This window comes from Agelaius phoeniceus (assembly GCF_051311805.1).
Source record: "Agelaius phoeniceus isolate bAgePho1 chromosome W unlocalized genomic scaffold, bAgePho1.hap1 SUPER_W_unloc_2, whole genome shotgun sequence".
NCBI classification, from domain to species: Eukaryota; Metazoa; Chordata; class Aves; order Passeriformes; family Icteridae; genus Agelaius; species Agelaius phoeniceus.
Genome location: NW_027509867.1, coordinates 650,900 through 677,033, shown reverse-complemented (window position 1 = coordinate 677,033; position 26,134 = coordinate 650,900). Strand labels below are relative to the sequence as shown.

Genomic DNA, 26,134 nt, shown 5'->3' with positions numbered 1-26,134 from the left:
TTTCTCTCATCCAACCCCTGGAACTCCTATAGATCAGGAATGGTGTGGCCAGCAGGAGCAGACAGTGAATCTTTCCCTGTTCTCAGAACTGGTTGGGCAGCACCTCGAGTGCTGTGTCCAGTTCTGGGCCCCCAATTTAGGAAGGACATGGAGAGGCTGGAGCGTGTCCAGAGAAGGGCAACAAGGCTGGGGAGGGGTCTGGAGCACAATTCCTGTGAGGAGTGGCTGAGGGAGCTGGGGTTGTTTATCCTGGAGAAGAGGAGGCTCAGGGGAGACCTCATCACTCTCTACAACTCCCTGACAGGAGGGTGCAGCCAGGTGGGGGTCGGGCTCTTCACCCAGGGAACAGTGACAGGACAAGAGAACACAGCCTTCAGTGGCACCAGGGGATATTTAGGATGGAACATGAGGAAATATTCTTTCAAATATTTGAAAGGATTGATTGAGCATCGGAATGGGCTGCCCAGGGAGGTGGGTGAGTCCCCATCCCTGGCAGTGTTTGAGGAAAGACTGGATGTGGCACTCAGTGCCATGGTCTGGGTGACAAGGTGGTGTTGGGTGCCAGGTTGGACTTGATGCTCTCCAAAGTCTTTTCCAGCCTGGCTGATTCTCTGATGTTTGTGACACTGCAGGGCCCTGGGGAAGCAAGGGGCCATTGTGACACTGCAGGGCCTGGTGGCACTAAGAGGACCATGGTGACACTGTGTACGACATGGCAGCACAGAGCCAAGGGGCCAGGGTGACACTGTGAGGCTGAATGGAAGCCAGGAGTCCACGGTGACAGTCTGGGTCCTGGTGGCACCACAGAGGCCACTGTGACACTGCAGGGCCTTGTGGAACCATGCAGAGCATTGTGACAGAGCAGGACCTGGTGTCATGATGGGGCCATTGTGACCCTGCAGGGCCCCATGGAACCAAGGGGTCAGGGCTGCTCCTCAGGGACTCCTGGAATGAAGGAAACATGTTTGACACCATGGTGGCCCTTGGGACCAAGAGGCCATTGTGACATGGTGGAACCAAGGAGAGCATTGCTGCACTGCCACACCTCATGGAACCAAGGATCCACTGTGACACTGCAGGGCCCGAGGGGACCACGGTGCCATTGTGAAAGTGGGAGGCCTCATGGAACCCTGGTGACACCAAGTTGTCTGGGAGTGTGGATCTGCTGGAGGGTAGGAGGGCTCTGCACAGGGCCCTGGACAGGATGGATCCAGGGCCCAAATCCAACAAGGTGAGGTTTAACAAGTCCCAGTGCCGGGCCCTGCACTTTGGCCACAACAACCCCTGCAGCACTACAGGCTGGGGACAGAGTGGCTGGAGAGCAGCCAGGCAGAAAGGGACCTGCAGGGACTGATGGACAGCAGGCTGGACATGAGGCAGCAGTGTGCCCAGGTGGCCAAGAAGGCCAATGGCTGCTGGCCTGGATCAGGAATGGTGTGGCCAGCAGGAGCAGGGCAGGGATTCTTCCCCTGTGCTTGGCACTGGTTGGGCAGCACCTCGAGTGCTGTGTCCAGTTCTGGGCCCCCCGATTTAGGAAGGACATGGAGGGGCTGGAGTGTGTCCAGAGAAGCGTTGGGCTAGGGCGGGGTCTGGAGCACAAGTCCTGTTAGCAGTGGCTGATGGAGCTGTGGTTGTTTATCCTGGAGAAGAGGAGGCTCAGGGGAGACAAGGCAGCTCCAGGGCACAGGTTGGACTTGACGATCTCCAAGGTCTTTTCCAACCTTGCTGATTTTGGGATTCTCTGAAACCACCACTGGAGCAGTTGCAGGATGAGCCCTGGGCCTCCTCTGCAGAAGCTCCAGCAGCCCAGGTCCCTCAGCTTCTCCTGGCAGCCCCAAAGCCCATCCTGTCAGGCCTGCAGAGCCTCTGCAGCTCCTCCTCACTGCCCAGAACAGGGAGCCCCAGAGCCAGACACAGCAACCCAGATGTGCCCCCCTGGCCTGGGGTGCCTCTGGCAAGGGAGCAGCAGCAGGCACTGCAGGAGCCTGCAGACAATTCCTGCAGCACTTGTAGGATGATCCTGCTGCCCAAGGGACGTTCCCATGGGGCCAAGTCAGGAACTGCAATGGGGAGTGGGGCCAGAGAGGAAAGGGCAAACAGGGATGGGCTGTTTGCAGGGCAGGGAAGAGGGGTGGGCCAGAGGAAGAACTTTGTATTAGGAAGTGTAAAGAAAGTAAAGGTGAAGCAGAGGAAATGCTCAGGGAAGTGTGGGGGTGGCTGCCAGGCAGCCCTGGCTCTGAGCAACAGCGTCTGCAGTGGCACAGGAAACTCCCAGCTGATGGGAACAAACTTTCTGGCTGAGTGCAGAGGCCAGGACAAAGCTGAGTGGTTTCCCTGGTGTCCCCCAGGCCTTGCTGGCCCCAGGGGCTGATGGCATTTGTGCTCCCTCAGGTTCATGTCCCCACAGCAACAGCATGGGGGTGCTGGCCCTGCTGTGTGCAATGCAAACAGGGGCTGCTGAGGCAGTGCTGCCGTGTCTGTGCCTGCAAGGATGGGGCACCTGTGTGAGCTGGGGGAGAGGCCAGGGCTGCAGAGGGGGGATGTTGTTGGCAGCTGCATGAGGACGCTCTGGGACGCTGCCCTGGGCTGTGCAGCGCCCTGGGCATGGATCAGCCCCTGCTCTGCTGCTCCTTCCCGTCTGCCCCAGGGCCCTTGCAGAGCCCCAGCCATGCTGTTTGCCCCCAGCCTGCCCACGGCCAGCCTGGGGCTGCTCACGGGGGTTTCTGTGCTGAGCATTGGCCTGGCCGTGTTCTTGAGAGAGCCTGGGCAAGGAGCCTGGAGCTCCCAGGGCCTGGCCTGAGGCGTCAGCGCTGCCCCAGCAGTGCCCATGGCCTGTCCCTGCTGCAGCCCCGGCACTGCCACCCCCAGGGCTGTGCCCGGCCCCGAGAGCACTCAGGCCCTGCAGCAACACCAGGGCCACCAGGGCAGCGGGGCAGGGCCACGGCAGCAGCACTGGCAACACCAAGTGCTGCTGCTGCTGCTGGGCACAGCTGCTGGGCCAGCACTGATCTGCCCCAGCTCTGCACACAGACATTGCTGCTGCAGCTCCAGAGAAGGCAACAAAAGGGCATCTCTGCAGAAAACTCTGCTGGGAGATCCTTTAGCTCCTTTAAAGCCACCGAGAGCACAGCCCCTCATTGACACAGTCTGTGGCCACAGGTAGGTGGAGGGAAACAAAATGAGAAATGGCACAAAGATTGACATTTCTTTGTGGACAAGATTAAAAACCTAAAATAAAAGATACAGAACCTCCAAACTGCAGCCAACGTGTACTATAAAAGATGAGTTTTATTACAAGTGATTTGCAGAAATTGGCAAGCAGTTTAATGTTTCTGAAACCATCCAGTCATCAGTCTCCACACTGCAGCCTTGAGCTCCTGGTTCCTCAGGCTGTAGATGAGGGGGTTCAGGGCTGGAGGCACCACCGATTACAGAACTGACAGGGCCAGATCCAGGGATGGGGAGGACATGGAGGGGGGCTTCAAGTAGGCAAATGTCCCAGTGCTAATAAACAGGGTGACCACAGCCAGGTGAGGGAGGCAGGTGGAAAAGGCTTTGTGCCGTCCCTGCTCAGAGGGGATCCTCAGCACAGCCCTGAAGATCTGCACATAGGAGAAAACAATGAACACAAAACAACACAATGAAAAACTGCTAGTAACCACAGTGAGCCCCAGTTCCCTGAGGTTTGAGTGTGAGCAGGAGAGCTTGAGGATCTGAGGGATTTCACAGAAGAACTGGTCCAGGGCATTGCCATGGCACAGGGGCAGGGAAAATGTATTGGCTGTGAGCATGAGAGCATTGAGGAAGCCACTGGCCCAGGCAGCTGCTGCCATGTGGGCACAAGCTCTGCTGCCCAGGAGGGTCCCGTAGTGCAGGGGTTTGCAGATGGACACGTAGCGGTCGTAGCACATCACGGTCAGCTGATAAAACTCTGTTAGAGCACAGAAAACAAAGAAAAAGACCTGTGCAGCACATCCAGTGTAGGAGATGTTGCTGGTGTCCCAGAGGGAATTGTGCATGGCTTTGGGGACAGTGGTGCAGATGGAGCCCAGGTCAGCGAGGGCCAGGTTGAGCAGGAAGAAGAACATGGGCGTGTGCAGGTGGTGGCCGCAGGCTACGGCGCTGATGATGAGGCCGTTGCCCAGGAGGGCAGCCAGGGAGATGCCCAGCAAGAGGCAGAAGTGCAGGAGCTGCAGCTGCCGCATGTCTGCCAATGCCAGCAGCAGGAAGTGCCTGATGGAGCTGCTGTTGGACATTTGTGATGTCTTGGCATGGGGATCTGTAAGAAAAGTAATCATGGAATAGTTGGGTTTGGAGAGGACTTGAAATATCCCAGCACAGCCTGGGGGCACTTTCCCCCCACTGCCTGCCCAGGGCTCTGCTGCCTGGAGCTGTCCCTGCCAGCAGCTGCTTCCCTGTGCCCAGGGCTGGGCCCTGCCAGTGCTGCCAGAGCCCAGCCCAGCCCTGGGGGCTCAGCTCTGCCCTGCAGAGCCCTCCCAGCTCAGGCACTGCCCAGGGGCAGCTCTGGCTCTGCAGGCTCTGATGGCAACGTCAGAACAACCCTAGGAGGCTGGAGAAGCGACACTGATGCTGCATGTGAGCGGCCCTGTGCTGATTTCTTTCACTGCCTTGTTTAATCAGATCAAAGAGAAACTTTTTTTTTTTTATTTTTCACAGGCTGAACTGAGAGATGAAGATCTATATGCAATTTCCAACCCAGAGCAGTTGATGAAAAAAGTAGGATATCCACTTTTATACAGCCCCTGCCTTGCTGTGCTCCCTGTATCATCTAAATTCTGCAGTTAAATGCCATGCTGAGAGCAGTCCTGAACAATGCAGCATCCTCCCCACAAAGGAGAACACTCCCAAGCCTCACCAGCTGTCTCCTTCCCCCCAGATCTTGTCCCCCAGCGCTGGGAGCAGCTGCCAGGGCTGGCTGAGAGCTGTCCCTGGCAGGCAGCAGAGTCCCTGCCCCAGCACAGCGCCCTGGGCTGCAGGACCCTGCTCTGCAGGACAGCCCTGGGCACCCCTGGCTGCTCTGCACAAGAGACAAGCAGAGAATGTACTCACAGGCTCTGCAGGCATTGGCATGTTCCAGCTGCAGGAGATGGCTCCAGGAGCTGCAGCTGCACTGTCCTGCAGCCAGAGGTTCCTGTGCCAAGGGCTGGCAGTGATTGTGCCCCAGGCACTTCTCAGCCCCTTCCCAGCCCTGACTGATTGAAGCTCTCTGTGCCTCTGTGCTGTGCCCAGGCTGGCTGCAGGCAGTGCCCCAGCCCTGCTGGGCTGGCACAAGAGCTGCTCATCCAGAGAAATGTGCTTTTGAAGCTCTTCTTGGTGACCAGGAGCTGCCTCTGGGCCAGGAGCCCAGCCCAGCTCAGCAGCACAGACACAGCACAAGGACTTTAATCAGCCTCTGGGCCTTTGTGCTCAGGCCCTGAACATCAGTCCCTGAGAGGGAGATGAAGAAACCTCTCCAGAACTCCAAGACAGAATCCAACTCCAAACTTTCTTGGACTTTTAATGGGTCCCAGAGAGGGACACAACTGAGCAAGTGTCCCCAGGCCCCAGGCAGAGCAGAGAACTGCAGGCAGTGATGACAGGTGGGGACAAAGAGAAGCCAAGTCTTGGTGCCCTGGGCCACAGCAGGGTCTGTGCCAGCAAGGGCTGGGAGGAGACACCTTGTCCTGAGGCCCTGGGGCCTCCTGGCACAGCCCCAGCCAGGCTGGGCACTGTCAGCCCCTTGTGCTGCCCTCAGCATCCCCCCCTAGCCCACATCCCAGTGGCCTCAAGGATCTGCTGCAAGGAGTCCCTGGGGAGCCTTGCTCAGCAATGGCCCTGGGGGCTCCTTCATGCTCCCTGCTGGGACTGCAGCTTTTTCAAAGGACTTTGGGTTTGGCTTTTGCCTTGCAGTCTCTGAGAGGTTTGTGCAATCCTGGCCTCCAATTATCTGCTGTAATTAGTCCCCGGAGAGGCTTTGTCATTAACAACACTTAGTGGGGCTCATTAATGCTTCAAGGTACTTCAGTTATTTGAAGGTACTTGGTGTTTCCCTTTTGATAGAGACTCTGTGAGAGGTTTGTGCAATCATGGCCCCAATTAACGGCTTTAACGAGTCCCTTGAGAGCTTTGCACTGACACTCAGTGGTGGTCATTAATGCTTTGAGATACTCAAAATTTTTAAGGTAGTTTGGAATTTCCTTTCCATATTGAGACTCTGAGAGGTTTTTGGTTAATCCTGGCCTCCAATTCTCTCCTCCAAGATGTCCATGAGAAGCCTGTGTTGGGGATGGACCTCAGTGGGACCCATTCATGCTTTGAGACACTTTGGGGTTGTCTTCTGACTTTGACTCCTGGAAAGGTTTGTGCAATCTCCTCTCAGGCCCTGAGGTTCCAGGGCTCAGCTCCAAATGCACCACAGGGCTCATCAGGATGCGGCAAGTCCTGACAAACCATGGCTCTGCCTTGATTTCCCTCTGCTCTTATGCAGTTTATCAGGAATGTATCTGGAGTGATTTTGGTTTGCTAATTTGAGATTTCTCAGCCAATGCACCTATCAGTGCAGTGGGATCAGTGTTAGCTAATTACCATTGCACTCACTGGAATATATTTACTCATTTCCTGCTGTGAGATAGGATTAGGAGAAAGGCAAAGTAGGCTCAAAATTTTAAAAGGGTATATAGAAAAGTTTATTACCACTAGATAGAAAAAAGAATAATAAGAATCTGAACACTTCTCCTCTCCCTACAACCTTTTCTTTCTTACTGACAATGCAAGGAGACAAAACCTGAAATTTTCAGTCAGTTTACACCATCTAGAACAGTCTTTCTTCAGTTCACTTAGGGAGAGGAGACTCTCTTTCATGCTATGGAGACTTCTCCATAAGAAAAATGTTCTCTTGTGGCTCTCAATTCCCACGAAGAGCAGGTGCCCAGAAAATATGCAATTGTGAAGTCCCTCCCATTTTTCACAGCTTAACCCACAGCTGGTTTTATGGGCCATGTCAACTAATGGGATATGAGTTTAAAGATGAGCTGTTCAAGAGCAAAGATTCTCTTCATCTATTTATGAAATCATCTTCATCTCTGAGAACAGAGATCTTCTTCTTCTCTCCCTGAGGGCACAGGATCTCACCACTCTTCTCTCTTTCTCTGTTTAAACTTCTCATGGGATCACAGCTACTTCAACATTTGCTTACTTTAGCATGGAGGTTTTTGCTGAACAGGTCATCTCCCCATATTTTGAAATAGTTATAGGGAAAAGAGAGTCTGATATATTAATTCCATCCTTCTCCATAGCTTTACAAGAGGATTTCAGCCCCAAGATCAAGGCATCTCCTCATTCCTCCCATCTGGGACTCAGCTTCCCCTTCAGTGACCTGGGTGTCTTCATGTTTGTCCTTTTCTCTCACTGGAGGGAGGATGGAAGCACTGAAAGAGTTCATATCTCACCCGGGGCCTGCAGATGGTTCCGTGCCCCCGGCCGGGCTCGGTGCTTGCGGCCGGAGCTGTTTTACGATGGAGGTTTCTGCAGCGGCTGCGCTGGGGCTGTGTCAGGATGGGCCGCACTGGGGCAGGGCCAGGATCTCAGCAGCCAGGCCAGAGCACAGCAGCAGCACGGCCGGGGGCCGATGGCTTCTCCTGCCCCTGCCCGGGGCTTGCAGCTGAAGCCCCAAGGGTGGCAGAATCTTGGTCGAGCCGGCCCGGCCCGGGGCTGCTCCTGGGGCCCGGCGGATCCTGGCTGGGCCCGGGCTGGCGGCGGGGCAGGGCTCAGCAGGGCCCAGATGTTCCCAACTGCAGCCATGGCCCGGCCCGGCCTCGGCCCCGCGGCCTCCCCTGCCCTGCCCGGCAGCCGATGGGGCCTGGCGGGGTCCCTGGGAAGGGGCCCGGCCCCACGGCAGGAGCCGCCCGGCCCGGCCTGGCTGAGACGGGGCCGGGTCAGCCTTGTTACCTCTGTGCCAGCCAGAAGGGAAAGAGACCCTCCCAGGCTTTCCCATCTTTACCATGTGCCTTCACAGAGGCGTGTACAGTTTCCTTCATAGTTTAACAGATTGCCAATTCTCAAAGATAATTACTGATTGTTTTTTTTGTCAGACACGGAGGAAACTGCTAGCAGCTTCTCTTAGAACATCACTTCCGTGATGCAAAACCACCACAACAGCGCAGAGCACAGAGCTCCTTTGTCCATATATAGTGCTCATGTGCCCGAGGTTTCAAAATACCTCCCTGGGAGATCTCCGGGCCCTCTCCAAGGTGTTTTCAAATGAAAACATTCAGCTCAGAGTCTAAGAAAATCACCAGAGGACAGGGCCAGCCTGGCCTGTCTGTCCTGGCTACTTTTGTCTGAGATCAGTCCTTGGATAAACAGAATTGAGAGGCCAAATTCTAATTTTGGCCATGGTCCCTGGACCTGAAAGCCGGTTCTTTTCCATAGGAAGGAAGGAACAGAGCCCCAGTGTTTCAGGGGCAGATGAGAAATGGCCACCAGAGGCCAAGGCCAGCCAGAGCAAGCAGGATTTTGTTCTGAGTGATATCCTTGCATATAGGAATTGCTTTAGGGAGAGTTTCAATTTTGGCAATGGGCATCTGAAAAGGGGGGTGGTTCTTTCCCATAGCAAGAAAAGCACGGAGCCCCAGTTTTCCAGGAGCTGATGAGAGGCGGCCCTTGACATTGCAACATCAGCCAGACCTGTCAGGGGACCCCTGGGAAGCCAAACCAGCCAGACCTCTTCAATGTTCCCTCAGTTCCATGGGGCCCCACAGTGTCCCAATGGTCCCTTGCTTCCCTGAGGCCCTGAAGAGTCATAATGCCCCCTTGGTGACACCAGGCCCTGAAGGGTCCCAATGGTCTCCATGGTTCCATCAGGCCCCACAGAGCCAGAATGGTCTCTGGGTTCCATGAAGCCCCACTGTGTCACCATGGCCCCTTGGTTCCATGGGCTCCAGTGGTGCCACAATGATTCCCTTGGTTCCATGAGGTCTCCACAGTGTCCCAGTGATCTCCATGGGGAGGGAAGAACCCAGCCCCAGTGTTGCAGGGGCAGTCACCAGAGGTCCAGGCCACCCAGGCTTGATGGTACTGGCAGATTGTGCCTGGGAGCAACCCTTGGATATCCAGAATTTTGGAGGTGGAATCCAATTTCAAACATGGACACCTGGAGGATAAGGATGCTTGTTTTCCATTGGAAAGAAAGCACGGAACACTGATTACACAGTGACATTTGGGGATCTATGGGGAGCATTGGGGATCGTTCCTGCACCTCGTGACCCAACAGGAGCTTCTCTAATAAATGTTGCCTGAAGCTCCCACTGTGGTCATGACAGGAACCCCTGTGAGTGTCTGGGACATCCCGGCTCTTTGGCAGCCTGGGGACTCCTGGGATGTCACCATGGGATGGCTGTGACTGCCTCTGACCCCAGGGCTCTTTACCATCCCCAGAAAGCCCTGGGAGGTCTCCATGGAGCCCCTGTCTCTGTGTGTGACATTCCAGCTCTGGAACAGCCTGGAGACTCTTGGAAAGTCCCCATGGAACCCTTCTGAGGACCTGTGACAAATCTGATCCTTAGCAGGCAACCATCACCAGTCCACTGTTGCTATGGTCAGTTTCCATGGCAACCATCACCAGCCCCCTGCTGCTATGCTCAGTCCCTTGGCAGCTCCATGGAGACCCCATGCCAGGGGTGGTTGCCATGGACACCAGCTCAGGCCTGCAGCCAGAGCCCGTTGCCATGGCAACCATTGGCAGCCCCCATCCCCAGGCTGATGGGATCCCAGAAGCACAGAATTGGCTGAGCTGGGAGGGACCCATCAGGATCCTCCAGTCCAACTGCTGGCCCTGCACAGGACACCCCAACAATGCCAGCCTGGGCCTGGCAGCGCTGGCCAAACGCTGCTGCAGCTCAGAGAGCCCTGGAGCTGGGACCCTGCCCTGGGGAGCCTGGCCAGGGCCCCAGCAGCCTCTGGCCAAAAACCTTTTCCTGACATCCAACCTGAGCCTGCCCCAACTCAGCTGCAGCCGCTCCCTCCACTCCTGTCCCTGGGCACCAGAGGGAAGAGGTTCCCACAGCCCCAGCCAGGGACCCGCTCCCAAGGCTGCTGCCATGGCCACCAGGGCTGGCACCAGCTGGGATGCTCGGTTTCCACGGGCCAGGCTTCAGGAATGGGATTCCCCAATTTCCTGCTCCTGCTAAAACCGCGCTGCCCTCGCTGCCCTCCCGCCTCCCATGGAAAGCACAAAAGGCAAAGATCCCGGGCTGGGATAAGAACAATTTATTGGGAACAGCAAGGGGATAAGGAACAAACAGGAACAGAAACAATATTGATAACAGAAGGGATAAATAAAACTGTTTACAGGGAAAACTACAACACAACTCACAGGGTCTGCCTGGCTACAATATTTCTTGCCTGGAAAGGACACCCTTCTCCTCAGGGAGAGAGAGAGAGTCCCTTTCCTGTCCCTGGCAATGATCTGAGGTGGGACTGAATGTAATGACAGGGCCATGGCCAGACCCTCATGTTCTCCAATCCCACATCAGGTCATTGGCAAAGGGCAGGAAAAGGTACAGGTGTCTTCCCAGCATGGATCACAGGGAACATGGATCACCAGGGCTCTTTGCAATCTGGCTTCTCCCATGGGGGATGAAGCTGGAGTGGTGCATGAAGCTGTTCCTGCAATCGAGGCACTTGCAGGGCTTCATTTACGGGTGGCTCCGTTGGTGTCTTGTCAAATGAGAGCTTCTGGTGAAGCTCTTCCCACACTGGGGACACTCGTAGGGCCTCTGCCTCTCCCCAGTGTGGATGCGCTGGTGCCTGATGAGGGTGGAATTGTGCTTGAAGCTCTTCCCGCAGTCAGGGCAGTAGAAGAGCCTCTCATCCGCGTGAATCCGCTCATGCAGGCGGAGATTTGAGCTGGTCCGAAACCTCTTCCCACACGTGCGGCACTCGTAGGGTCTCTCCCCAAGGTGTATGAGCTGGTGCCTGATGAGGTGGTACTTGCGCTTGAAGCCCATCCCGCAATCAGGGCAGTGGAAGGGCCTTTCCTCTGTGTGAATCTGCCGGTGCCTGGCGAGATCAGGGCTGGTGTGAAACCTCTTCTGGCACTCAGGACACTCGTAGGGCCTCTCCCCAGTGTGGATGCACTGGTGGGTCAAAAGGGTGGAGCTGCAGCTGAAGCCCTTCCCACACTCCCCACACTCATAGGGCCATTCCCCAGTGTGGATCATCTGGTGGCTGATCAGGGTGCTGCTCTGCCTGAAGCTCTTCCCACACTCCAAGCACTTGTGGGGCTTTTTCCCATCATGAAGCTGCTCATGGGCCACCAGCTCCGAGCTCTGGCTGAAGCTCTGTCCACCTTCCTGGCTCAGGGTGGGTCTTTCCTCCTCAGAGCACCCTGGGCTGGGTTTGGAGCCCCTTCTCCTGTGGAATCTCTGGGACTTGTCCTCCACGTTGGAATTCTGCACTGTGGAGCCACTCAAAATGGCCTCTTCCACGATGTTCTGCCTTGGGGATTTGTCCTCCGTGGTCTCCATCCTCAGCTTCTTCCCTGGGGGAGGAAGGACAAGGAGAGGATGGGATTTGCCTCCGTGCCAGAGGGAAGGGGAAGGAGATCCCCCCAGTGCATCCCCAGCAGGACGGGGTTGGCAGCAGGGTTGTCCTACAGCCGGGGGCTGTGCTGGGCTGGGAGATGGAGCAGGAGAGAGGGGGAAAGGGGCACTGACTTCCTCCTCACCTGCCTGGGGCTCCTGGGGCACCTTCTTCTTCCTCACAGCCTCCTCCTCCATCTGGCCAAGTTTATGGGATGGAAAATCCTGTTTTGAGAAGAAAACAAGGGATAAGTACATTGAATTTTGTACTTGTTTGAAGGCAAACCTGGGGAGGGTCTAAACCAGGATTACAATTTAATAAGAAAATGAAGATCAAGGCAATGATGCAGAATCACTGCCTTAAACTGACAGAGTCAGGATATAACCCGACACCCTGCTGGTCAGGCTGGTGGCAGCAGTCCCATTAAATGGTGGCTGCAGTCCTGTGGGAGTGATGAACGTGATTCTGTCCAAGCAGTGATCCTGTAGAAGGGTCTGGTCTTCCTCTGAAGGTCCAGTGGTGGTTCTGGAGCTGTTGTCCTCTGGGAATCCAGTAGGCAAGCTGCTCCTGGTGTTGCAAGGCTCACCTTATATGCAGGTAGGAATGCTTGGATCCTCCCCCTGGGCGGAGCATCCCACAATGGGAGGATGGAATTTGATCAGTCCTGCAGTGACACCCAATGGCCCATTCCCAGAAGATATCTCCCCTGGAGGGTGTGATCAGGGCTGAGTCATGGAAGAGATCAAGAACACTGCCCCACCTGTTTCTAGCAGTTGATGAAGATGGGGATTGAAAACATGCATTTGGTTCCAACTTACATTGCAGCCTGAAACAGTGGGGGAATCCCTGCTCAGGGGGTGAACACCACCCCCCTTACCCAAACTGGCTCAGGTGTAAAACCCCCAGCCTGGGAAGGCCACACACACACAGGGGACAATGTCACACTTGCCCTGCTCCAGGGCAAATGGCATCTCTCTAATATTTTCTTAACCAGATTGCAAAATTATTTTGGCACAGTGAGTTCAGGGCACTGTTCTTTGACCCCAGTTGCCTTTGACAACAGCATGGTTCCTTCCTCTGAGGAGGTTGTGGGTCTCTCTGGAGGAACTCTTGGAAACTTGGATGCAGCTTCCTCTGAGCAACCTATGGGAGAACTGATGAGGAAAATGGCTGTTGTGGGACTGGAGTGTAAAGAAAATACTTTGTTGTCCCTACTTGAAAAGTTTGTTAAAATCACTGGAGGAAATGGAGCAAATGATACCAGCAAGACTGACAAGGTTCATTCACCACATGGCGAGGAACACAAGGCTGCTAAAAGTCCCACAAGAAGCCCAGCTCAAGTAGCTAAATTCCCAAATAACTACTGAATTTCCAGGCTTGGGTTTTTTCCAAATGTGAGAATCATTATTCTCTTCATCCCTGTCACCTTTGTGACAGCTACACAGAGCTTTCCCTTCCTTTTAATAATATCTGTATTGGGCCGAATTTGCACTTTTCTTTAATTGTAACCTGCCAGCAGCTGAGCTGGAGCTGTGCAGGAACCAAGGAAACTTGGAATTGCCCCAGAATTGCTTCTATTGTCAGCCGGTGCTGCGGCGGCCGTGGGGCAGAGGGGTGGGAAAGGGGGGTCCGGGGTGGCAGTGGAGGAAATGCCGGGCCCGGGGGCTGAGCACAGGGCTGAGCACGCAGAGATGGTTTTGTTCTTGCTGAGCTCACACTGAGCCAAGGCCTGTCCTGCCCCTCATTCGGCCACGCTGGGGAGGGGCTGAGGGTGTGGGGGAGCTTGGGAGGGGACACAGCCAGGACAGGAGATCCCAGCTGACCCCAGGGATACCCCAGAGCATAGGACATCATGATCAGTGCATGAAGTGTGGGGATCAAGGAGGAAGGGGGCACAGTTGCAGTGAGGGTTTTGTCTCCCCAGGTAACACTTAGGCAGGATTGGGCCCTGTTTCGCCAGTGGGCAGGGCCCGCACCAAAGACACAGACACCAACTTAACTTAAGGAACAGTGTAATTTAGATAATGCAAATTTGCAAAAAATTACAAAAATATTAGTTAGGCAAAGCAAATAATCATTAGTAAATAATTCTGAAAGAGAAGATGTTGAAATGAGTATCAAACAACTGTCCATTTCTGGCTGCAGGCTCTGGAGATTCTATCTCTGCCTTCAATCAGGGTTGCATTCCCTAAAGAATCCTGGTATCAAATCCTGCTTTCCAAGGCTGGAACAGTGTCTCAGGTTTAGCTGGGTGTGTATTCAATTACCCTCTGTTAAAGTTGGGGCAATTATCATCTGTTAATTGAGCAGTTTACTTTATCTCTTCTACATGAATCCTCCCTCCAGGGAGATATCTTCTGTTAATGGGCCATTGAGTGTCACTGATAAAAATTCCATCATCCCATTGTGAGAAGATCTGCCCAGAGGGAGGAGCCAAGCATTCCTACCTGGAGATAATCTGAGAATGTGAACAACAGAGTCAGCCTTCTCCCACAAGATTCCCAGAAGAGCAGCTTTCAGCTCCACTGGATCCCAGAGGAAGACCAGGCCAATCGACGCCACAACTGGACCTTCCGAGGAAAACTCCAATCTTCTAAGGATCCCTGCTCCAACAGAACCACACCTGTCCCTGCAGGAGCACTGCAACCACCATTTAACAGGAGTGCTACCAACACTCTGACCCACAGGGTGTCAGGTCGTATTCTTACTCTGTAAGTAGTTTTTAGTACTACTGCATTTGTATTTTTAATTTTCCTTCTGAAGAATTGTTATTCCTATTCCCATAGACTTTGCTTGACAGCCCCTTGTTTTGAAAATTATAATTCCAAGTGAAGGGATTAACATTTTCCATTTCAGGGGAGTCTCCTGCCTTCCTTAGCAGACACCTGTCTTTTCAAACTGACACAATACCCTGGGACAGCCAGGCAGGTGAGGAGGAAGTCAGTGCCCCTTTCCCCCTCTCTCCTGCTCCATCTCCCAGCCCAGCACAGCCCCCGGCTGTAGGACAACCCTGCTGCCAACCCCGTCCTGCTGGGGATGCACTGGGGGGATCTCCTTCCCCTTCCCTGTGGCACGGAGGCAAATCCCATCCTCTCCTTGTCTTTCCTCCCCCAGAGAAGAAGCTGAGGATGGAGACCACGGAGGACAAATCCCCAAGGCAGAACATCGTGGAAGAGGCCATTTTAAGTGGCTCCACAGTGCAGAATTCCAACGTGGAGGAAAAGCCCCAGAGATTCCACAGGAGAAGGGGCTCCAAACCCAGCCCAGGGTGCTCTGAGGAGGAAAGACCCACCCTGAGACAGGAAGGTGGACAGAGCTCAGAGCTGGTGGCCCATGAGCAGCTTCATGATGGGAAAAAGCCCCACAAGTGCTTGGAGTGTGGGAAGAGCTTCAGGCAGAGCAGCACCCTGATCAGCCACCAGATGATCCACACTGGGGAATGGCCATACGAGTGTGGGGACTGTGGGAAGGGATTCAGCTGCAGCTCTGCCCTCATCAACCACCAATGCATCCACACTGGGGAGAGGCCCTACGAGTGTCCCCGGTGTCAGAAGAGGTTTCAGACCAGCTCCAGTCTCCTCTGCCACCAGCAGATTCACACTGGGGAGAGGCCCTTCTGCTGCCCTGACTGTGGGAAGGGCTTCAAGCACAACTCCACCGTCGTCACCCACTGGTGCGGCCACGCTGGGGAGAGCCCCTACGAATGTCCCCAGTGTGGGAAGAGCTTCACCAGCAGCTCTCACTTGACCAGACACCCATGGAGCCGCCAGTAAGGAAAGCCCTGCAAATGCCTCAGCTGAAGGAACAGCTTCATGCACCGCTCCAGCTTCATCCCCCTTTAGAGGACCCGCATTGGGAAGAGTCCTGGGGATCCGTGTTGCCCATGATCCATGCTGGGAAGACACCTCTCCCTTTTCCTGCCCGTGACATGATGTGGGATTGAAGAACATGATGGTCTGGCCATGGCCCTTTCATTACATTCACTCCCACCTCAGGCTATTGCCAGGGGCAGGAAAGGGACCTTCTCTCTCTCTCCCAGAGGAGAAGGGTGTCCTTTCCAGACAGGGGAAATTGTGGCTGGAAAGAGACAGTCACTTGTGTTGCAGTTTTCCCTGTCAAAGTTTTATTTATCCCTTCTGTTATCAATATTGTTTCTGTTCCATTTTTTCCTTATCTCGTTGCTGTTCCCAATAAATTGTTCTTATCCCAGCCCGGGATCTTTGCCTTTTGTGCTTTCCATGGGAGGCAGGGGGGCAGCGAGGGCAGCGTGGTTTTAGCAGGAGCAGGAAATTGGGGAATCCCATTGCTGAAGCCCGGCCCGTGGAAACCAAGCATCCCAGCTGGTGCCAGCCCTGGTGGCCATGGCAACCACCCCTGGCATGGGGTCTCCATGGAGCTGCCAAGGGACTGAGCATAGCAACAGGGGGCTGGTGATGGTTTCCATGGAAACTGACTACAGCAACAGGGTCCTGGTGATGGTTGCCTGCTAAGGATCAGATTTGTCACAGGCCCTCACAGGGGTTCCATGGGGACTTTCCAAGAGTCTCCAGGCTGTTCCAGAGCTGGAATGTCACACACAGAGACAGGGGCTCCATGGAGACCTCCCAGGGCTTTCTGGGGATGGTAAAGAGCCCTGGGGTCAGAGGCAGTCACAGCCATCCCATGGTGACATCCCAGGAGTCCCCAGGCTGCCAAAGAGCCGGGATGTCCCAGACACTCACAGGGGTTCCTGTCATGACCACAGTGGGAGCTTCAGGCAACATTTATTAGAGAAGCTCCTGTTGGGTCACGAGGTGCAGGAACGATCCCCAATGCTCCCCATAGATCCCCAAATGTCACTGTGTAATCAGTGTTCCGTTCTTTCTTTCCAATGGAAAACAAGCATCCTTATCCTCCAGGTGTCCATGTCTGAAATTGGGATTCCACCTCCAAAATTCTGTATATCCAAGGGTTGCTCCCAGGCACAATCTGCCAGTACCATCATGCCTGGGTGGCCTTGACCTCTGGTGACTGCCCCTGCAACACTGGGGCTGGGTTCTTTCCTTCCCATGGAGATCACTGGGACACTGTGGGACCTCATGGAACCAAGGGGATCATTGTGGCACCACTGGAGCCCATGGAACCAAGGGGCCATGGTGACACAGTGGGGCTTCATGGAACCCAGAGACCATTCTGGCTCTGTGGGGCCTGATGGAACCATGGAGACCATTGGGACCCTTCAGGGCCTGGTGTCACCAAGGGGGCATTATGGCACCTCAGGGCCTCAGGGAAGCAAGGGACCATTGGGACACTGTGGGGCCCCATGGAACTGAGGGAACATTGAAGAGGTCTGGCTGGTTTGGCTTCCCAGGGGTCCCCTGACAGGTCTGGCTGATGTTGCAATGTCAAGGGCCGCCTCTCATCAGCTCCTGGAAAACTGGGGCTCCGTGCTTTTCTTGCTATGGGAAAGAACCACCCCCCTTTTCAGATGCCCATTGCCAAAATTGAAACTCTCCCTAAAGCAATTCCTATATGCAAGGATATCACTCAGAACAAAATCCTGCTTGCTCTGGCTGGCCTTGGCCTCTGGTGGCCATTTCTCATCTGCCCCTGAAACACTGGGGCTCTGTTCCTTCCTTCCTATGGAAAAGAACCGGCTTTCAGGTCCAGGGACCATGGCCAAAATTAGAATTTGGCCTCTCAATTCTGTTTATCCAAGGACTGATCTCAGACACAAGTAGCCAGGACAGACAGGCCAGGCTGGCCCTGTCCTCTGGTGATTTTCTTAGACTCTGAACTGAATGTTTTCATTTGAAAACACCTTGGAGAGGGCCCGGAGATCTCCCAGGGAGGTATTTTGAAACCTCGGGCACATGAGCACTATATATGGACAAAGGAGCTCTGTGCTCTGTGCAGTTGTGGTGGTTTTGCATCACGAAAGTGATGTTCTAAGAGAAGCTGCTAGCAGTTTCCTCCATGTCTGACAAAAAAAACAATCAGTAATTATCTTTGAGAATTGACAATCTGTTAAACTATGAAGGAAACTGTACACGCCTCTGTGAAGACACATGTTAAAGATGGGAAAGCCTGGGAGGGTCTCTTTCCCTTCTGGCTGGCACAGAGGTAACAAGGCTGACCCGGCCCCGTCTCAGCCAGGCCGGGCCGGGCGGCTCCTGCCGTGGGGCCGGGCCCCTTCCCAGGGACCCCGCCAGGCCCCATCGGCTGCCGGGCAGGGCAGGGGAGGCCGCGGGGCCGAGGCCAGGCCGGGCCATGGCTGCAGTTGGGAACATCTGGGCCCTGCTGAGCCCTGCCCCGCCGCCAGCCCGGGCCCAGCCAGGATCCGCCGGGCCCCAGGAGCAGCCCCGGGCCGGGCCGGCTCGGCCAAGATTCTGCCACCCTTGGGCTTCAGCCGCAAGCCCCGGGCAGGGGCAGGAGAAGCCATCGGCCCCCGGCCGTGCTGCTGCTGTGCTCTGGCCTGGCTGCTGAGATCCTGGCCCTGCCCCAGCACGGCCCATCCTGACACAGCCCCAGCGCAGCCGCTGCAGAAACCTCCATCGTAAAACAGCTCCGGCTGCAAGCACCGAGCCCGGCCGGGGGCACGGAACCAATCTGCAGGCCCCGGGTGAGATATGAACTCTTTCAGTGCTTCCATCCTCCCTCCAGTGAGAGAAAAGGACAAAGTGCAGGCACAGAGAGGAGCAACATGAAGACACCGAGGTCAGTGAAGGGAAAGTTGAGTCCCAGATGGAAGGGATGAGGAGATGCCTTGATCTTGGGGCTGAAATCCTCTTGAAAAGCTATGGAGAAGGATGTAATTAATATATCAGACTCTCTTTTCCCCTATAACTATTTGAAAATATGGGGAGATGACTTGTTCAGCAAAGGCCTCCATGGTAAACTAGGCAAATGTTGAAGTAGCTGTGATCCTATGAGAAATTTAAAGAGAGAAAGAGAGAAGAGTGGTGAGATCCTCTGCCCTCAGGGAGTGAAGAAGATCTCTGTTCTCAGAGATGAAGATGATTTCATAAATAGATGAAGAGAATCTTTGCTCTTGAACAGCTCATCTCTAAACTCATATCCCATTAGTTGACATGGCCCATAAAAACAGCTGTGGGAAAAGCTATGAAAAATGGGAGGGACTTGACAATTGCAGATTTTCTGGGCAGCTGCTCTTCGTGGGAATTGAGAGCCACGAGCAAATGTTTTTCTTATGGGGAAGTCTCCATTGCATGAGAGCGAGAATCCTCTCCCTAAGTGAACTGAAGAAAGACTGTTCTAGATGGTATAAACTGACTGAAACTTTCAGGTTTTGTCTCCTTGCATTGTCAGTAAGAAAGAAAAGGTTGTAGGGAGAGGAGAAGTGTTCAGATTCTTATTACTCTTTCTTCTTTTTACTGGTAATAAACTTTTCTGTATACCCTTTAAAAATTTTGAGCCTACTTTGCCTTTCTCTTATTATTCTTTTTTCTATCTAGTGGTAATAAACTTTTCTATATACCCTTTTAAAATTTTGAGCCTACTTTGCCTTTCTCCTAATCCTATCTCACAGCAGGAAATGAGTAAATATATTCCAGTGAATGCAATGGTAATTAGCCAACACTGATCCCACTGCACTGATAGGTGCATTGGCTGAGAAATCTCAAATTAGCAAACGAAAAATCACTCCAGATACATTCCTGATAAACTGCATTAGAGCAGAGGGAAATCAAGGCAGAGCCATGGTTTGTCAGGACTTGCTGCATCCTAATGAGCCCTGTGGTGCATTTGGAGCTGAGCCCTTGAACCTCAGGGCCTGAGAGGTGATTGCACAAACCTTTCCAGGAGTCAAAGTCAGAAGAAAACCCCAAAGTGTCTCAAAGCATGAATGGGTCTCAGTGAGGTCCATGCCCAACACAGGCTCCTCATGGATCCCTTGGAGGAGACAATTGGAGGCCAGGATTAGCCAAAAACATCTCAGAGACTCAGAGTGGAAAGGAAATTCCAAACTACCTTAAAAATTTTGAGAAGCTCAAAGCTTCTGAGCCCCACTGAGTGTCAGTACAAAGCTCTCCAGGGGCTCATTAAAGCAGATAATTGGGGCCATGATTGCACAAACCTCTCACAGTCTGTATCAAAAGGGAAACACCAAGTACCTTAAAATAACTAAAGTACCTTAAAGCATTAATGAGCGCACTGAATGTTGTTACTGATAACGGCTCTCCAGAGACTCATTAAGCAGATAATTGGAGCCTGTAAATGCACAATCTTTTTCATAGAGTCTGTATCAAAAGGGAAAGAGGAAGTAGCTTAAAAAACTTAAGTACCCTGAAGTATTAATGAGTCCCAATCAATGCTGCAACAGGCAGAGAATCTCCAGGGACTAATTACAGCAGATAATTGGAAGCCATGATTGCACAAACCTCTCAGAGACTCCAAGGCAAAAGCCAAAGCCAAAGTCCTTTGAAAAAGCTGCAGTCCCTGCAGGGAGCATGAAGGAGCCCCCAGGGCCATTGCTGAGCAAGGCTCCCCAGGGACTCCTTGCAGCAGATCCTTGAGGCCACTGGGATGTGGGCTAGGGGGGGATGCTGAGGGCAGCACAAGGGGCTGCCAGTGCCCAGTCTGCCTGGGGCAAAATCACTGCCAGCCCTTGGCACAGGAACCTCTGGCTGCAGGACAATGCAGCTGCAGCTCCTGGAGCCATCTCCTCAAGCTGGAACATGCCAATGCCTGCAGAGCCTGTGAGTACATTCTCTGCTTGTCTCTTGTGCAGAGCAGCCAGGGGTGCCCAGGGCTGTCCTGCAGAGCAGGGTCCTGCAGCCCAGGGCGCTGTGCTGGGGCAGGGACTCTGCTGCCTGCCAGGGACAGCTCTCAGCCAGCCCTGGCAGCTGCTCCCAGCATTGGGGGACAAGATCTGGGTGGCAGGAGACAGCTGGTGAGGCTTGGAAGTGTTCTCCTTGTGTGGGGAGGATGCTGCATTGTTCAGGACTGCTCCCAGCATGACATTGAACTGCAGAACCTTTTCAAGTAGATTATACAGGAAGCACAGCAAGGCAGGGACTGCATAGAAGGGAAAATCCTGCTTTTTTAATCTACTGCTCTAGGTTGCCTGGATGGGAAATTGCACATAGATATTCATCTCTTACTTCAGATTGAGAAAACAAAAAATCTATCAGATGTAATAAACCTGGCAGTCACAGAAATCAGCACAGAGCCCCTCACAGGCAGCATCAGTGTCACTTTTCCAGCCTCCTCAGGGTTGCTCTGACGTTGCCATCAGAGCCTGCAGAGCCAGAGCTGCCCCTGGGCAGTGCCTGAGCTGGGAGGGCTCTGCAGGGCAGAGCTGAGCCCCCAGGGCTGGGCTGGGCTCTGGCAGCACTGGCAGGGCCCAGCCCTGGGCACAGGGAAGCAGCTGCTGGCAGGGACAGCTCCAGGCAGCAGAGCCCTGGGCAGGTAGTGGGGGGAAAGTGCCCCCAGGCTCTGCTGGGATATTTCAAGTCCTCTCCAAACCCAACTATTCCATGATTACTTTTCTTACAGATCCCCATGCTAAGGCATCACAGCAAATGTCCAACAGCAGCTCCATCAGGCCATTCCTCCTGCTGGCATTGGCAGACACGCGGCAGCTGCAGCTCCTGCACTTCTGCCTCTTGCTGGGCATCTCCCTGGCTGCCCTCCTGGGCAACGGCCTCATCATCAGCGCCGTAGCCTGCGGCCACCACCTGCACATGCCCATGTTCTTCTTCCTGCTCAACCTGGCCCTCACTGACCTGGGCTCCATCTGCACCACTGTCCCCAAAGCCACGCACAATTCCCTCTGGGACACCAGGAACATCTCCTACACAGGATGTGCAGCTCAGCTCTTTTTCTTTCTGTTCTTCATCTCAGCAGAGTTTTATTTGCTGACGATCATGTGCTACGACCGCTACGTGTCCATCTGCAAACCCCTGCACTACGGGACCCTCCTGGGCAGCAGAGCTTGTGCCCACATGGCAGCAGCTGCCTGGGCCTGTGCCTTTCTCAATGCTCTCATGCACACGGCCAATACATTTTCCCTGCCCCTTTGCCATGGCAATGCCCTGGGCTAGTTCTTCTTCAAAGCCTTTTCCACCTGCCTCCTTCACCTGGCCATGCTCTTTCTGTTCTTCAGCACTGGTGCTTCTCTGTACCTGAAGCCCCCCTGAAAGGAAGGTGTAGAGCTACCAGACGTAGAACTGCAAAGTCCTTCAATGTCCAGCCAATGGAGTTCACCAGGTCACGTCTGGGGAGGTCTCCGGGTTGCAGTTCATCCAAACTCTAATTATACTCTTTTTCTTTATGGGGGAAGGGGTAAAACTTGAAACCAAATCAAAGGTAGTCTATTGTATTTTGGGGGGAAAATGGTATTTAGAGAAGGGTACACACAGTCCATGTTCTCAGCAGTGGGCGAGAGCCATTGTCTTCTTGGTCCACTGCTCACACCTGCAACATCCATCTTGCTTTGGTCAGCTTGCCTCCCCCACACACCTCCCCCAGGTTGGGGGTCTCAGTCCCAGTCCTTGGAAAGAGTGGGGGGGACCTTTTCCCATAGGGATTTCATGTCCTGGTCTTTGATGGAGAGGCTTCTTACATCTCAGTCTGTCTGTCACAGTGGTTGTAAGACAAGTGAGGGGTCTGTGGAGAGCTAGGGATCTGCCTGCGGAAGATCTCGGGCTGTACGGGTAGATAAGAAGCTCCCCCTCACCCTGCAGTCTGACCTTTGCTCTGTACCCGGCCGCACCCGGCCGGATGTGAGCAGAGGGAAGTGACACAGACTGCCCAAACCATAAATACCCCTGAGACCCTTCAATAAACGCCATTTGCTGTCCACCACATTGGTGTATGTAGCATTGGACCGAGTGACCCTGGGCCTTGGGTCACCGTGCCGGACCTCCCGAACCAGGTCGCTACGCCATAACGGCAACATCTGATGCCGAAACCCCGGGAAAATCGCAGCGCCCGGAGTTCGGGATTTCGCCTGGACAGGGGACCGGCGGCTGCACAGCAGGCCTAGTGCAGCGGGGGGGACGCCCCCGGACCAGCGTGGACCATGGAAGCCATAGCGAAGGTCGTAACTCAGATGCATGCTCAATGGGGGATTGATTGTAAGCTAAAAGATTTATGTCTTGCTATACCGAGACTTATTAAGCTGGGGGCGATAGACAGCCCGGTGGACATTCTCCATTCGGAGATATGGGATACTTGTACAAAGGTTTTAGCTGAGGAAACTATGTCCGCAGGCTCAGGGGAAGCTCTAAAGTCATGGGGCAGAGTCGTGCAGGCTCTGCAGAAAGCTAGAGAAGAGCAGGAGACCTGGAAAGCCGCGCAGGCTTGGCTATTAGCCACGCCGCAGTTGGGGGTGGGCGCGGCAATGCAAACCACGGAGGGCTTCGATCAGATCAGCACCGCGGAACCGCAAGCGCTGGATTCCCCCGAGCAGACCGCTTCACCATCAGAGGGGGGGAACGCGCGCGGGCGTTTTGGTGGGGGTTAACGGAGGAAGCGCAGGAGGCGGCGAAATTGCCGGACCCCAAAGGGGTGGATAAAAGCGCAACCCCTCCGTATGCGTTTGAAAATGGCGCCGAACCGCGTGTTCAGGGCGGAAAGGAAAACACGGGGGGCGGAAATGCAGTCAGCCTGCTTAACAACGCATGCGCGGGCAAGCAGGGGGACGGGGCGGCCCCCCGCGGAGGAGCGTAAGGCCAATCAGAGTGCTCAGTTCACTTTAGGTCCTTGTGGGATCTCAGCACATCGTTCCCGATGTCCAGAGATGCCAGGAGAACCCTTGGGGGTCTCGAAAACCCTGGAATGTTGCCAAGAGTGTTTGGTGGCTTGATTTTGATCCATCCACAGAAGTAACAAGAGTCTGAGGACAAGAGAATCGCTTTAGAGTACAAGGTGTAAAAGAGACACATTTAGAGGGTGAAATATAGACTTTAAGGTTTTTGGTACAGGGGGGTTATGGAGACAAGATGGAGAGATCAGGGCGTGTCTTGTCCTTCTTCTTTCTTCTTCTTGTCCTCCATCTCCTGTGATGATGTTGGCACTTGGGGATTGGTTTCTGGTGAAGGTGCACTTGCTAACATGGGCGAAAAGCATTGGGAAATAAAGGTAAATATTGTATACGTAGGTTTTAGTATAAAAAGACATGACCGCCCCGTGGGTGGTCAGAGAGTGCCTGTGACTGCCTGCAGATCAGACCTCTGTTGGGCAGACAGAAAAATTTTGTAGATAAGAAATAATAAACAACCTGAAGACCGAAAGCTGAAGAGTCCAGACTCGTCCTTTGCATCGCGCCCACCAAAGAACCACTCTACCCATGTCGGGGCAGAGACAGACAGCCGGACCCGACATTTGGCGTCCCTGGGTGGGCACCCCGTGGGCACCGGCACCCCGTGGGCACCCGGCGGCGACCCGGGGGGCTGCTCGGCAGCGACCGGCGACCCAGCAGCATCCGGCAGCCTTCGCTGAGCCACGGTGAGCTCTGCTGTGCACCTCTTGCACAGGGGCAGCCTTGAAGCACCGAGTGGGCAGCTCCCGAGTTGGACTCATTCCCAGGAGAGCCTGATAACTCCTTGGGAAAACAGCCAGAAAGCAGCCAGGAGAATCTGAAAACGCAGCAGCCACAGAAAACATTGCACTCCACCTCAGCCGAAGAAAGTTCGTAGCAGAACAGCCCAGATCGGAATCAGAAAAGCGCCTCCAAATCCATCTCCTGTGACCTGCAGGCCAGAGACCAAGAGCTTCCAGACTGCTCTGACGACAAGAATTCAGTGAGAAGGTCAAGAATTAAGAACATGGAGAGTACACTTTCCCAAGAACAAATAGAAATTCTATCCGACCTACAAAGCATAGCAGACACACACACTAAAAAGATCCCAAAGAAAAAGCTTAGAGAATTATTGCTGTAGGTGCAGTGTAATTACCCGTACTCCGAAACAAAGTTGTTATTTGAAGTAGGCTTTTGGCAAGAAGTTAACAGACACCTATATTTTCTAGCCATCAATGAAGATAAGACAGCCTTAAAATTGCTGTCCTCAGCAAGAATTATGTTAGAGGCGACCTCGACTCAATTTAGAGAGTCGGCCAGGCAACAAGTTGTTGCAAGTCCCAAAAGAGCAGAGAGAGCAGAGCAAGGTTCCAAGCAGAAATTAGCTCTGATCTCAATTAGCCCGGGGGAAAAGGTGCCCGAGAAAAGGGTACAAGGGGAAATGTCATTGCCCTCAGTCCCACCATCCCGAAAACCCAAGAGAACCCTAAAGCACCCTGAAACCACAGAGAGTGCAAAGGCCTCAGACTCCGACTCAGACACTGATGATACCATTCCTCTTCCTGATGAAATAAAGTTTTCTCCCAGCGACATCGAAGAGACAGGCCACCCTTCCAGAGTGTACTGTCCCGATTCGCAAGAATCAGGGGGAGAAGAAGTAGAAAACGTAGCAGAGTCAGGGAAGAGAGTTCAAAAAGAACAAGCGGGGAGGGGGGATGCGCTCTCTCGCGGCAGGCGCGGCAGCGCAGAAGCGGCAGCGGCCAGCAGGGGGGGCAGAGAGGCAATGAGAGACACAAGTTTCAGTGCGGCTCTTTCGAGCGCAACGCCGAGAGCAACAGTCGCCTCTGGAGCAGTGCCAAAGACACGCGAGTTGAGCAAGGCTCAAAGAATAGCCAGGGAGAGCTCTCAAACCAGCGCGAGAGCGTCAGACACGAACAACAAAGGCAGAGCAGCTGCAGAGCTCCAGAGAGCTGCTGTAGAAAGACGCAAGAGATGCGCGGTGGTGACGTCAGACCCAGAAGTCTAGACCCGGAGATCAGCTCGAATCGCTGCGAGAAAGGGGGCACCCGCGGGGGGGGGGGGGGGGGGGGGGGGGGCTGCGCGCTTCGGCGGGGGGTGTGGATACAGCGTCAGAGGAGGAGGAGAGAGGGGCAGGAACAGACGATAGGGAGGAGACTTCGGAGGTGGAGCGGGACGGAGACAGTGACGTCAGTACAGGGGAGGCAGAGGGCGTCCCCGAAGGCACGCATGCGCGGGAAGTGCCGGTGGAGCAAGGTCGGGGGTGGGTCCAATCCTCTGTGACGTCTGGGGCAAAAAGGAGGGGCCACGCTCGGGGTTCAACATCCCGGGGCTCCATCCCCTCTCCGAGACCGATGCCTTTAGCCTCAAACCCTATGGTTCAAACCCTTTCCACTCAAAAGAAACGCTCAAGTACTCAACCCTCAATGCCAGCTCAGTCAGTCAGCCGAAACAAAATGTTTGGGAAACGTTAGCCCAGGCAGCAAATTTAGAAAGTATCTGCCTGACACATTCGAAACCAGGGAAACCATTCACGGCATGCATGGTTGGGTTGCCAGTGGGCGAATGGCCAATTCCAGGGCATCCTCCAATGGAGATTTCGCAGGTCATCAAAGATCCTGTGAATGAATGGTGTGCGTGGACACATCTTTTACCTGTAGCTTTTACTGAACCGCAGGAATTGGAAATTTTTGGGTCCACAACAATGGAGCTATGCATGAAATTTGAAAATTCGAATGTGTCAAGGACAAACAATAGCATTGATGTCACACCAAATCATGAATATTATAGAAA

At 54.1% G+C, this 26,134-nt stretch overlaps 1 protein-coding gene across 1 annotated transcript in view; it reads left to right on the top strand.

Moving 5' to 3' along the window:
- LOC143692623 (uncharacterized) overlaps window positions 1–26,134 on the top strand; it is a 120,181-nt gene that overhangs the window by 42,716 nt on the left and 51,331 nt on the right. The window contains exon 3 of the mRNA XM_077172873.1: window positions 14,917–15,294. Coding sequence (XP_077028988.1) covers window positions 14,917–15,294 — 378 coding nt within the window. The remainder of the gene's footprint in view (window positions 1–14,916; window positions 15,295–26,134) is intronic.